Source organism: Argopecten irradians, chromosome 16, assembly GCF_041381155.1.
Source record: "Argopecten irradians isolate NY chromosome 16, Ai_NY, whole genome shotgun sequence".
NCBI lineage: Eukaryota > Metazoa > Mollusca > Bivalvia > Pectinida > Pectinidae > Argopecten > Argopecten irradians.
The window spans coordinates 10,299,328-10,314,522 of NC_091149.1; the positions used below are offsets into that span (position 1 = coordinate 10,299,328).

The 15,195-nt window shown below is 33.9% G+C and overlaps 1 protein-coding gene across 1 annotated transcript; it reads right to left on the reverse strand.

Annotated features, from left to right (window-relative positions):
• Positions 1-6,633: 6,633 nt before the first annotated feature.
• LOC138311066 (uncharacterized) lies at positions 6,634-13,279 on the reverse strand. Its single transcript, XM_069252493.1, has 4 exons — positions 13,061-13,279; positions 11,693-11,757; positions 7,438-7,653; positions 6,634-7,160 (listed from the first exon to the last, which is right to left on the reverse strand). The coding sequence occupies exons 2-4, from the start codon at positions 11,745-11,747 to the stop codon at positions 7,009-7,011; spliced, it is 423 nt and encodes a 140-aa protein (XP_069108594.1). The 5' UTR covers positions 11,748-11,757; positions 13,061-13,279; the 3' UTR covers positions 6,634-7,008.
• Between the last annotated feature and the right edge of the window lie 1,916 nt (positions 13,280-15,195).

Below are 15,195 nucleotides of genomic sequence, written 5' to 3' on the forward strand. Positions count from 1 at the left end.
ATCTCCAGAATATAAAGACATTCACACAAAAACATTGTATAAAGAGACTCGGTCATTAAAGATGCTCCACCTCTGTCAAATGGTATATTTTCACTATCAAAATAAGCAGCATACGATTTAGTATTTTTCTTCAGTTACAAAAGTTACTTACTTTACACCATTACCACCATTAAAAAGTTTGAACGTCTAATTTACTTCAAGTTAAAAATATGAATTTTTTTTATTGCATCCCGAAAAAAAATCCGTGGCACATGTCCTATGTAGGATGAGGTACTGATTGCGCATGTATCAAAGACAAAAAAATTATTTTATATTATTTTTTGTGTTAATTAGACAAATATATACACGATTAAACACCAATTATTGTTCAAATGATGAGTATCATTTAAGCTCTGTCGGCGGTGGAGCATCTTTAAATGACCAACCAACAGTACCATTGTACTGATGTCCTCTTCCTAGTAGTACACACGTGTTACCAGTGTTACGTGAAGATATTATACATCAGGTAGCAGTTAAAAGCTTGAAAATTCCCACCTGGGCAGATGTTTCTAACGCAACTGCATAATTACTGTAATGATTCTTAACATCTAATGAGTATAATGAGAAATTAATGTTAATTATGACATTATTCATTTCTATCGAAGACAGCGGGATAATTTCATTCATAAAATGCCTTCTTAGGGCGGAAAAATACACACGCTGGCGCCTTAATGAAAGACTCTATCACATAATTAAAATGTTAAAGTTTATCTGTGACTAGTACGTATAACAAGCGAGAGTTTATGCGTATTTTTCATTTCCGCCATATTGATAATGCATAACCGGAAGTGCATTTCACTTAATACAATGCTGACAGTTTAGTACGTACTCACAGGGTCATAAGGGTTCAGAAACGTATTGGTTTGATAAGATGTGAGTAAAGGTTGAATGCACACTTTGTATGGATTCCGGTCTATTTATTTCGTAGTCCGCTAAAACTGACCATAATCGCAGGCTCAAAATTCTGACTGATCGCCTGTTTTATGGTCAGCTACCTACTGCTCTTAAAAAGTCGGGGATTGTAGTACAAATCTGGCGACAGTGATTATGGGACTTCTGTAGGTTTAATTTGGGTCAGAAAGGTATTGACAGTTAAAAGAAAACGTTTGGCACTCACTTTAATACATGTCACATCCCAATTCATCACATTAACGATGCTATGTCCCTAGTTATGTTCGAGACGTCCAAGAATCAGTGTTTCGGATTTGTACTACAATCTTTTTAAGAGCAGTAGGTAGCTGACCATAAACAGGCGATCATTCAGAATTTTGAGCCTGCGATTATGGTCAGTTTCAGCGGACTATTTATTTCGGTGCGAACCCAAAGCTAAAGCATGCCTCGTGTAAAGGTTCAAAGTTGGAATTCCAAAATTAAGAATCGTAATTTTTTGTAGGGTTTAAGGAATAATTGGATAAAACAATTGAGTACGACGACGCCGCCATATTGGATAATACCACATGTTTACGACGCGCGCGCAAAAAAAAAAAAAAATAAAAATACTGAAAGGTTGTTTACTTAGCCCTGTATCCATACAGTCGGTCTGTGCTCATTAGGGAATCGTGACCTGGGGATGTAGCGTGTACTTTTCCGACTAACGATTTTTACACGAATCCTCGTAATTCAACTTTCGATATGAAATAAAATTCGCCCATAATCCCATCATATCATATACCATAGTGACCAGTAAGGAATTGTCTTCAATGTAAGCTGAAAAATATTCAGATCGGCTTAATTTTGTGGTGTTCAGAGCATTTTAAAATTAATTAACCCATTTTCTGGAAATGGGATACAGGGCTAAGTAAACAACCTTTCAGTATTTTTAGTATTTTTTTTTTTTTTGCGCGCGCGCGTCGTAAACCTGTGGATAATACACGCTTAGAACGTGATTGGTTTGTCGTAATTGTTGCATTATAGCGAACTCGTTTCAATCAAAATGTCCCGCTCAATGATTTTCTTCTTGATTGCGTAAATGGCAATATAAATGGGATGGAATAAGATGATGTTTTTTGCAAGGGGGGGGGGGGGGGGGGTTGTATTGGTAGTTTTGTTTCATTTCAAGGGAATCCATTAATTTTAAAGACTTCTGTCTTATGTTTGGAAAGAATAAAGATGTGCCATATCAATCACGATTTTTTCAGAAATCATTACAACTTTATCTTATGCTGATTTAAGTAAATATTTTCATTTGATATTTCATGAAAGGGAGTGACAATATTACATGATTTGTCTTGCACTGCACTGTTCCTCACAATAAATGTTTATTACACGATACCCATTGTTCAGTATTGTCTCTGATATCAAAATATTAAGAGAATTTACATTGAAGGCAATTTTCTTCGTACAGTAATGATGATTTAAGACATTCCGTAAAATGAACATTTACCGGTACTAACAGTCTTCTATAAACTCCGTCTCTGACGTTTTGATTAAAAGTTGTGACTCGGTAGCACTAAACAGCATATTCAAGGACAACGGCTCCTTTCATATCAGTCACATATTAATAGTGGCAATCAAATGCATTTGATGTCATAGACTTAGTGATAACCACTACAAGGCATTTATCAATTAATTTGCGTGCCTAATTAAGCTATTTGTAATTGGATTTTTGAAACAAAGTAGTTATTCAATACAGGTATATATATATATATATATAATTTTTCCACGAAATAGTCAGGTGTTATCATTTAATATTTCATAGTGATAATTCATTGTACCTGCAGTTCCTATTTTACGACGTATAAGGCGAGTAAATTTATCGTTTGTTCTTTTCTGTTTCTAAATGACATTTTTTGCTAACTTCACCCTTGAAATCGCGTCACTTTTGGCCCCGAGTTTTGCGCTTGCCTCTGTGTGGAAGACTACATGGTATGTACCCTGGCCGAAACACAACCATAGTCTATAGAAAGTAGTTCTTCCTTCTACTTTGATCTCAGCGTACATGAAGTGGGACGACTGGTTTTTCCGTTGTCAGTTTAATTTGCTCGGGCGGACTGTGAGATTCAAATATGACATAGAAACATATCATGAATATACTGCAGCCTTCCAAAGACACAGGCGCACGTCAGACACGTAACACGCAGTCCATACCATATCCTTTTATCAAAAATGTGACTATTGTCTACAGTATAATGTTGCATCATTGACATTAATTTGAATAATTGCTTTGGTTTGTTTGGTGTAATCGAACACGTTTTTATATAAAATGCATCAATAAGATTGACCGACAATCAACTCCATGTTTCACGGTTATTAAGGACAAACCCAGATGAAAGCACATGGGAGTATCTGGAGAAAAACCAACGAACTATGATAAGTATCTGGCCACTTCTCCAAGTTGTTTTCGACCTTGTTACTTGCCCCACGCATTTGTTTGACGTCATTATGTAGGTTAAATTTTTTTGGTTCATTAAACAGCCCTATGTGGTGATAAAGGACGAGTCTGTTTTGAGAGGCGAAGAGAAGTCAGAGCATACGGAGATCAACAACCGACCTACGCTCACTTTCTGGAAACAAGTGGTATTCGAACAACGAATTTAAAGGATCCCCTTAACAACTTTATCGGCACGTGCCCATTCATGTGTTTAAATAACTGCATTACGACAGTGATAATAAACAAACCATTATTTAATTTTTTCAGTTTGATTAGTTTATGAATAGCAATTAGGGGTCCCTGCTCTGAATTGATACTAGTAACCCGAGCGTATGAATATGTTGATTTCTGTCAATGATGTGGTGAATTAGAGTCGTGAACGCGATAAATAAAGTAGACCGCTATGAATCATAGTTTCTGATTACGTGTGATGTTGGTATCTTTGATATCGCGTAGCGCTGTCGTTGTTTGACATGTACGCACAAATCTAACCTTTAACCTAGCCAGTAATTTGCATATTTTGTAATAAGGCGTTCTCGACAGAACAAAAACCAAAGCAAACTAATTTGCATGTTATATAAGGCATGTGTCATTCCTCTGATATATAACTGTCTGAAGGAGTCATCCACGGCGACAGATAGGCAATCCATTATAATGGGACACGGATGTCTGTAGGTGAAAACAGCCCGGTAACACAAGCTAGTTTTAGCATTCACAGCCTGATAGGAGTGTTCATTTCATAAAAGATTTTATTAAAGGAGTCTATGAAGTTTTATTTTAATTTTGCGAGCATTGGCGAGCAAACGTTTAAACTTCGAGAAGGGTTTCATAAAATTTGATATGAAATGAACGCAAATTTAAGATACTTTTTATCACATAATTACAAACTACCTCCATTTAGAAGAATCTCAACGTCAAATTGTGTTCCAAAAATCCAGCGGAAGCAGCCTGACGTCACGACTGTCTCGAATCCTGACGTCACGCCATTGTTTACTGGCGTCAAGTAATGATGTCACGATGAATTTCCAGTCAATGGAATGTACTCCAGGTCATATAACACCAGTGGCATATGCTATAATAGAAGATCGGCAAAGTCGCTGGATATCAGGCAGATTTTACTATATGAAGATATGACTTCACTTAAAAGGATTATAAGAATGTCGGTCGGCATCTTTAGACTATGGTTTACGTGTTTCGTGTCCGACCGTAAGTGAGGCTAAAACTATTATTGTAATTGTGTAAAATAAAAGGAGATAAGTTCTGGAAAGATTATGAGTTTCTATACCAACTATTTAGAAGTGTGAAGACACCCTACAGTTTCCGATTTCGGATAAGTTTGGTTATATTATGTTTTAGATGTCGAGAACGCAGGTGCCAAATCTTAAACCTACCAAATTATACGATTGTCAGCATATAATGGTTAGTCTTATACGAGTTCATACCCGGATGGCTAATTATGATGATAAATAACATTTGAAACACTTTTTGAATGTTTGCAACATTTGAAATCTATACTCATAGTTAGTTGATACATCGTTTTTTTCTTTAAATAATTTTGTATATTAAGCACACTCTCTTACCTGTAGTAAGAACTACGGTCGTCATCATCGATATATATATATAATTCAATTTTGCTTGTTACGAGCATTTCCATTGGCTTAAAAATTTACTTTATCAGCCCATAAAGGAAAAAATGGCGTCGCCGTTTGTAACGTCGCTTCTGATTGGCTGAGATGACGGCGTAATAATTTCATAGACAAAAGAGTCCCAAAATGAATTTTAAATGTTGAAGAGATTATCTATAGTAAATTGAATTATAAGGATTAATTTGATTAGATTTTTTATGTTATGGAGATATAACACAAAAATCTGAGTGTACTCTCATCATAAACCGCTTCGCGGTTTATTTAGAGTACACTCAGATTTTTGTGTTATATCTCCATAACATAAAAAATCTATTCAAGTTAATCCTTAAATATACAGTTTATACAGTATCCCTCTCTCTCTATCTCTCTCTATCTCTCTCTCTGTGTCTGTCTCTCTGTCTGTCGGTCTCTCTCAATATAAGTCAATATATACCATATTGTGTTCCTTGTGTAATACTAGTATTAATAATTCTGTAGGGAGATGGCTTCATATAAGTTGAAGGACTTCTGCTCTGTCCCATTGTTTAAAAAATGTTTCAATGAAATGGGTTTAAGTAAAACAAAAAAGAAGAAACTTAATAAAACGTTTAAAATAAAATGGAAATTGTGGAAAAGGATACGGATGACGACAGCAATATATGATGAAATTGGATGCAAACGCATTTATACGCCAATTCTTGTTTAAACACTAACAACAAAAATATCTCAATTTAAATAGCCTATAGTTCGAATTAATTATTTCGTTTTTGGCACACACCACTCACCTCCGCCAACTTTTTATGTCCAAAAACAACCTTCGTAATCTATTAATGGCATGTAACATTAAAATATGATATGAATATTTCATGATGAAATATTTTATGAAGCGGATATATAATTTGACGAATTTGATTTAGACAATGCAATGAGAGACGAGCTTTACAGTTCCCTTATAAATCATAATGCATGTCGTAAGAGTAAAATTTTCATTATAAGATTGATGAAAATTGTGGGTTTTCTTTTCTCTTTTTTTCTGTGATAGTTTTTCATGTTTATTTTCAGTTTCATATGTTAATGCAAATATGACAAACCTTACGTAAGCAAACCACACAAGACAACAATATAAATCAGACCGCGTTAACGTAATTCCTAATTAATTGTAACTACGCCTGTGTAATCCGGAAACCTGTCTATGTCGGCCAAATGTGTTGGTCACGGTTACATCCTGCACAATCGGAATTAAAAAAAAACTTTGACGTGTACATTTCTTATTTGATTTGGATTATTAGATGAACGTCTGTCATCTGTGAATATATGTATATTTGGGAAGATGCTGTATGATTTGTGTCTCCTTGTGATAGTGACATTCCTGTCCTTTCTGTAGTGTTATTTCAACGAAGCATGCCGCCGAAGACAACGAAGAAGCACATTTAATCCGGTCACAGTGTACTGCCAACAGCCAGACCATTCGTCCCAATACTATTATGTTGAGCGCAAATGCAGAAGCTACCACTTACATTAAGCTACCGGTATTATGTCTCTCTGAACGTCTTTAACATTTAAAAACACATTTTACCTATAGAAATGGTATTTGTTTTATTAACCAAACATCAAAAAGTTAACCAAAAGAACATATTTTTTATATAAATTTTGATAATTATTAGCTGTCAGATATGATTCCATGGCTCTCCTTGATCTTTGTATTTGTTTAAGCCAATTTCATATATCCTTTGATATGTATACATACATATATATCACTCGCAGAGTGTAAAAAATCATGTCCGGTGGTTAAAAGATGATACCTGACGAAAAAAACTTTCATCGTTGTACAAATGTTCATCTCCATAGTCGCGTGAGGAGTGAGTGTCTTGAAGTTGGAGTTAACAAATAACGACTTCAGAGAAGCAAATACATTAGAATAACACCAAATATTTGTATGTAACAATGAGGAAGGCCGAATTTTCAAGTAAACCGTTACAGTTCACAGAAATCCCTCACGGATGGATTTTTCTTCTCAAGTTTACAGAGTACACGGCCTTTCGCTTTACATTCACAGTGATTGATATCATCTAAGGCCACGAAGGTATCTCCCTTCTTAAATATATCCCAACCGTGAATGCATTCATCTGTAATCACAAAACAATTTCATTGAGTTCACAGAACAAAAAACAATTTATAGAGGATCTTACATGAGTGGCTGTGTGATACGATATTTATCAAACGAGTGAAATACTTTGATATGCCACGAGCCTTTACGTAATTTTGTGAGTATAAATTCTCTCTGCAAAATGTGACGTTAAGTTCATAAATAAATGACGTTACAATATATGCGTACCCACAAGGACAGATAACTCTGTAATATGCAAATAAAGAATATCGTTTAGAAAGATATGAAAACAGTACCTTCACAGACGAGACATCGACGATCTGGGGTAAGCGTAGGGGGAACCCTCTTTCCTTTCTTATGACACTCGACAATTGGACAGCCGTAGTATTTACAGTATAAACAGTCGTCCTTCTTCATGCACTCTCTGTCCATCATCCTAACTGTAGGCTGCCCTTTATACCCACATGTCTTTACACATTCTCCTAGCATTTCCATGGGGACCTCCGTACATGCTGACAAATAAAAACATGCAAAATATCTTCATATCTTTATCCATTATGGACAAACATGCAAAATATCTTCATATCTTTATCCATTATGGACAAACATGCAAAATATCTTCATATCTTTATCCATTATGGACAAACATGCAAAATATCTTCATATCTTTATCCATTATGGACAAACATGCAAAATATCTTCATATCTTTATCCATTATGGACAAACATGCAAAATATCTTCATATCTTTATCCATTATGGACAAACATGCATCTTCATATCTTTATCCATTAACATGCAAAATATCTTCATATCTTTATCCATTATGGACAAACATGCAAAATATCTTCATATCTTTATCCATTATGGACAAACATGCAAAATATCTTCATATCTTTATCCATTATGGACAAACATGCAAAATATCTTCATATCTTTATCCATTATGTACATTAATTCGGTCTTGATGATAATATGGTGAGAACAGATCTCACATTTTACAAAGAAAAACTCGAGTCACTTTCTATATAAGTTAAACAAGGGAAAAATTATTCTCAAGTCTGCAATTTTGTTTCGAAAAATCGGAATCAAGAATAATAACAAATGACCGAGGCTATAGCCCGACATTAATTATTATTACAGATGTTACCAATCATTAAAACACCATATTGACCGAATAAAATGCCCTTTTATACTAATCAATAGTTCGATTACACCAACTTGAATAATTCCACAACGTCCCATTGGGGTGTAACGCAATCTGAAGTCTTTGGTTAGCGAAGACATGTCTACACTGCTGACGAATGGCATTTTCCTCTATCAAAAACAGGAGCACACGGATTTGTATATTTCTTCAGTGACAAAAGTTACTTACTTTATTCCATCACATTCATTGAAAAGTTTGAGCTTTTTACTTTGACTTCAAGATAAAATTAATAAAAAAAAATAACTATGATCGAAAAATGTCCATGGCACTATAACATATGTTAAATGAAGTGCCGATTGCGCTTCCACCAAATGCAAAATAAATTATTTAATGATATTTTTGTGTTGATAAGACATACATTTACATGAGTAAACACTAATTATTGTTCAAACGATGAGTGTCGAGTTTACCCGAGATACTCTGGCCCTGACACCAGACTTACACATTACGACAGATAGATGTCTGGTTTAGGGCAAGAGCGCAGAAGTACTCGAAAACATGGAATAAGCCGACACCGTTTGGTATCGGACCAGGTCGGGACTTAACGGTGTCGGCTTATTAATTGTTTTCGAGTAATACTGCGCTCTGGCCCTAAACAAGACATCTATCTGTCATAATGTCTAAGTCTGGTTTCGCGGCCAGAGTAACTCGGGCTAGTGTCAAGTGTGCTCTATCGGCGGTGGAGCATCTTGAAGACGAAAAAGTGATATTGGCTGTATCATTTCTGCTCTTGACACCTTTCTCATTGCCTAATACATTGTCACTCGGTGGATAATAGGTTGTAAAGCAATATTGACTCTGTGTTTGATACTACGCTTCTAAACTCACACTGCCAAAACTTTCGAGTTACTCAAAGCGATGATCTAAGGTCAGATTTTTTATAAGTTCATAAACGTGCATATCAACTTATATATCATATGTATTTTATATTAACATTCTGATATACATTTTACGTGTGATAATAAAACAATGCAGACCTTTTTGGTGAATATAGCGTTTTACTGCCAAAAACTTTGAAATAATAAGATTGTCACATTAATGTACGCCTCGCTCTTTATTCCATTCGTTCAGGGCGGTACAATACCATATTTAATATTCCGGAAAACGGTAGATTAATACAGGAATCTTACAGTTGATAATAAGGAAAAAGATTTTTTTAAATATCTTCATGAAAATTAATGAAAAAACAATAAACAGCCGATTTTTTCACGTATTTTTGCGATTTTCATTAATATATTATTGTAGATAGCCACTAGTTGCACTAGGATATCATTAGATATCAATGAAATATAAATTTATTTCCCTCATCAAGTCAAAATTATACTGTTATACGGTATTTTGTAATCTCAGTTACCAAACAGGTGCAATATGCGAGTGTCTTGCATGATCTGGTACCATAAAAGTGTAAAAAAGAATTAAAGAATACTTCATAATCAAGACATAGTCCAGAAGGAGTAATTCACATACACATTGAAACCTGTCTAATTCGACACCTGGCTTTTCCGACATCCTGTCAAATCCGACACTGTACCACATTCTCGTGAACAATAATAGCCAACAACAATAGGGGACATTTCCGACATCCTGTCAAATCCGACACTGTACCACATTCTCGTGAACAATAATAGCCAACAACAATAGGGGACATTTCCGACATCCTGTCAAATCCGACACTGTACCACATTCTCGTGAACAATAATAGCCAACAACAATAGGGGACATTGCCGACATCCTTTCAAATCCGACACTGTACCATATTCTTGTGAACAACAATAGTAATCAACTGACGTTTCCGACAACCTGTTTAATCCGACCAAATGCGTCGTTCCCCCATTGTGTCGGAGTAGAAAGTTTTCCCTGTATTTATAACATATTTTAGCAATATAACGAAAACGTAAAACTATGAACGGAAGTCCTAAAATAATCTAAACAGTAACAAAGGGAAATCTTTCATTTGTAACTATTGGGTAATCGTTATTTAAGAGTTCCGTATACCTGAAAAGTCGTACAAATTCACAATCTACTCGACCGGATATTTATACATTGCTGATTGGTGTGGTATGGAAACTTAACACAACATCTAAGTTTTATGTGCCATAAGAGGGCCAAAATTATGAGAGAAAAAAAAGTTATTTTTGTATTCCATAATAAATTGAAAACCAAAAGGATTGATGAATTAAGTCATGAAAATCAGTCAAAGATAAAAAAACAAATAGGTTTTATGCCTTATAAACACAGATTTTTTGCATTGTAAAAATGTGTAGGTTTCATTTTAAAATAACTAATATCACTCGTATATTACTGTTTAAATGTGAAATAAAAATGTACAGTACAACTTGACTTCATTGTCAGACCATATATGTATGTACCCATTTCAGAACACTGTACATAGACGTAGGCGTGATTTTGTCAGCACTCACAACATTCATGCTGAGCTCTTATTTGTCTGTGTACTTGTAAAACCTATGCATTGCGTGTATTGTAATTCTCAAAATGTTGGCCATTACTGGTAAGGATTACCATATGAACAATTTGATTACAATAGAGATCCTTATTATCACTACGTTTAGTAAGAGGATCTGACAACATCCCATTAGGGGTCACGTCCAGATGATCTTTGGAAATGGCAAATCAAATTGGCACTGCCATAATCCTGACTGGGGACGAAATAGTTTGAAAAGCTGTCCGAATTATTTTCGTGTACGTAGTCGTCTCGACCAAAGAGCACAACAATGCTAAATATATTATACTGGGACGAAATGACGTTAGCATTTAACTTAGCAATGTGTAGAAAATGTATGTGATCTGAAGTACACGTGGTAGAAAGGTCATCCGAACATGACCCTTTATGGGATGTTCTCAGATCCTCTATTTAACGGAGTGGTTATATGGATCTGTATTTTAATCAGATTGACCATATGAACTTCTGGATTTATCTGTATGAAATAACGGTACATATAACTTTAAAGACGCGCCACTGCCGATTAATAATATTTTTCTCAATCAAAATCGGAGCGGATGAATTAATCTTTTTACTCAATTAAAAAATACTTACTTTACATCATTGCCACCATTGAAAATTTTAGCTTCTTATTTTAATTCAAGATACAAATATTTAGAAAAATATTTAATTACGTCTCGGAAATTGTCCATGGCATTTATATCTATATGGAATTTGGTACTGGTTGTGCGTGCACCAACACAAATTAAATTGTTTTAGTTGTACGTTGGTATTAATTGGACACATATATACACGATTATACACCAGTTATTGTTCAAATGATATGGGTATCGTTTATGCTATGTTGGAGGTGTAAGATCTTCAACATAATCAGTTTAACATACCTGCATAGCCTATGAGGGTTATCCATACCAATGATATAAGTGTAGACCCGTTCATACTGCTGATGCTGAAAAACAAAGAAAGGCTTACCATGGAAATATAAAAATAGGTATATATAGGACAATTCATATATTTGCTTTAAAATAATCTAGACAATAATTAATATATTTAATAGGTTTGCTTAATGTTAATTTAGAAGCTGTGAAAATTCTTTTTTAATAATAATTATTTGTTTGGGTTTTTTTGTAGGTTATAATTATTTGGCATCTATAAATCATTATTTCATAAATTATTATATCGAAAAAGTCGAGTAATAAACTTTAAAATGAAATAAACGAAATGTTTGTGTGTCCATTCAATTTTTACCCATTTTTTTAAATAATGTATTAATGGCAAGAACATAATAAACACATTTACAGAAAATTGGAACAGAAAATCTTACTGGTGAAAAGAAATGTTTATGAAATAAACAAACTGTTTCTATTTCTTTTCATAATATTTACTTCGTTTCCCATTTCTTTTTTTACCCGAATTTTCTCAAACATGTACATGTGAATGTACTAATTCCAAAACTAATTAATAATTTTTATCACTGGTGAAATAAACGAACTGTTCCTATTTCCTTGTTGTTCATTCAAGTTTTACTTCATTCATCTTAACTATGTACTAATGGTAAAACAATAATAAACCATTTTAACAGAAAATTGTGTGTATTTGTGAAAACAAAATAGTTATGAAATGAACGAACTGTGTGTTTTTCCTTTAATAACATTTACTTTGTTGCCCATTCAGGTTTACCCAAATTTGTTTGATTATGTATTTATGACAAAACAAATAATTGTTGTGGATATACGGTATTCATAGAATTATTCTTTATGATAATATTAACTTACTTGTCATTCAAGTTTTACCTTAATGATTTTACACTTAATGATGGATTAATGGCAAAATAATAACTAACCATTTTCAAAAGGAAATTGTGTCTTCTTGGTGTTCATAAAATAAATGAACTGTTCTTGTTTACTTTGATGATATATACTCCGTTGCCATTTAAGTTTTACTTTGATGATATATACTCCGTTGCCATTTAAGTTTTACTTTGATGATATATACTTCGTTGCCATTTAAGTTTTACTTTGATTTGCTCAATAATATATTAATGCTAAAACTAATGAATCATTTTACAGAAAATTATATATAATTGATGAAAATGAATGTTCATGAAATAAACGAACTGTTTACAATTCTTTTGATAACATTTTCTCCGTTGCCATTCAAGTTCTACTTTAATTTGATTAATGATGTATTAGTGATAAACTAATTAATCATTTTCACAGTAAATTGTGTCTATTGGTAAAACGAACACATACCTTCAGTCCGAACAGGCGCAGTTCACTCCCACCGTCTATATAAATTGCTGTGCTATTTCAAGACCATTGCGACGTTTAATACACACATCTAGATGAGATTAAGGTGTTAGAAAGTCCAGTTTTATGTAAATATGTTCCGCGATTACAATATGTCAGGAATTATCCCATTGCAGATGCCATAGTTGTCGACTAAACTCAACGCAATCTACATTTCATACATTTAATCATATTTAAAATGCGACATATACATGTATTCATGCTTTTTGCGTAATATGGACCGACCATATTAATTCTCTATTTATAAAACTGCCTCTACCTTTTTAATTGAGTCTGATTTGCTTAGATCTCCTTTCAAACATCTTTAACATTCTTGATTACGTCGCAGATAATTTCATAGTGCTTGCTATTCCTTCCTTGTAAAATGCACGCAAATGCACAATCGACAAAGAATTTATCTTATTAGCTGCATAATAAACAGCATTGTCTTTCATATGTCACATATTCGGTGATATCAAATTTATCATTCACATGTTTTTATTCTGCTTATAATTCTTTCTTTTTGTGTCCTGTGTCATAAATACATAATTTGGGAACTTATTAGAAACCATCTTTACAAGGGTTTAGGTCTAAAATCAATGGATGGAATATCTTTGTACATGCAGGTAGGGCCATTTAGTAGGAGTTTCGCTATCGCAAGGAGACTAAACGTTAAACATAAATTACGTCGGTTTTTAATGAGATGTACGTCCTATCAACAGCCAGGGATCATTTAAGGATGGCGTACGTGTGTGGTATGCTGCGTGGTTGATGTACGTGAGTGATTTTGTAGATTGCAGTGCAATCCCGTTGTGCTTCGTTGTAATGGTGCACAACAGCCATTCTGAAAAACCGCGGCGTTGACTGACAGTTTCATCCCATCCGCCCTTTCTTCTATGACGTCACAAAAATAGTTCTTATATTTCACTTATTTAATTCAGGCCATGTAGTAATTACACATTAGAAAATAAAATTTGTTTTATTGTATATCTCCGATTGTCTCGTACACGTGTTATTTGTAAACATTGACACGTAATTTTGTGGGTTGTCAAAAAAATCCGCCAAAGTTTACATGTATCCATACGCACTGAATTGGGTCACGTTCTGCACTCAAGTTATTGGGAAATAAACAGATCTGCTCCAACTTAGTTTATCGATACATAAACAGTGGCAATTGTAAATATTAATCTTTAAAGATGATCCACCGCCGACAGAAAAAGAAAAAAGAAAGATTTTTTTAAGTACTGGAGTTTAATCGTGTATATATGCGTCTAATTCAAACAAAAATACATATAAAATAATTCTCTTTTGGTGCATATACAATCAGTACTTCATCTCATATAGGACATCGTGCCATGGCGGGGTGCTAATGATATTTTTAACATCTTTATCTTGAAGTAAAGTAAGAAGCTCAAACTTTTTAATGATGGTAATGGTGTAAAGTAACTTTTGTAACTGAATGAAAATACTAATCCGTCTGCTACTGTTTTTGATAGAGAAAAATACATTTCGTCAGCGGTGTAGTATCTTTAATAAGAACCCAGTTGGAATGTGTGGTCAGGGTTTAGAGCACACTACTGGCACAATCGCGACATCTCGGAGTAATTTCCGGCAGTCTTCGTGTTACATTTACTAAGATTACCGGAAATTTATTGCTACTGGCAAAGAGTTAGAAAATGTTTAAAGCTAAATATCCACGAATCAGGAAGAGCTTTCAATATGTTATTCACCAACAAAAGGTACCAGCCTTTTGAGAATTATAATGCATAGGTTTTAATTTTACAATATCAAATCAGAGTTTAAAATGAAATTTGGCAAAACTGCCCCTGCGAGACGTTGATGAATAATTCATTAACATTCATGAATAATTTATGAATTATTCATGAATAAAATTCCTTAATATTCTTCAATTATTCATGAATATTTTAATGCAAGTCATGAAATTCAAACATAGGAAAAATATTTCATGAACAGTCGTGAGTCCTTTCATTCATGAATTCATTAACGCTCATGAAACTCTTTTATTCATGAAATCATGAACAATCATGAAAAACCCATTCATGAAAATGCATCACTTAAAACCATCATGAAAGATCATG

What these genes read in the sequence shown, in the direction of transcription:
- LOC138311066 (XM_069252493.1), bottom strand. Translation starts at nt 11,747, where the DNA reads ATGAACGGGTCTACACTTATATCATTGGTATGGATAACCCTCATAGGC. An exon ending in AACCCTCATAGGCTATGCAG is followed by an intron (nt 7,654 to 11,692) that starts GTATGTTAAACT and finishes TTTATTTGTCAG; the next exon opens with CATGTACGGAGGTCCCCATG. An exon ending in TCGATGTCTCGTCTGTGAAG is followed by an intron (nt 7,161 to 7,437) that starts GTACTGTTTTCA and finishes TTGTGATTACAG; the next exon opens with ATGAATGCATTCACGGTTGG.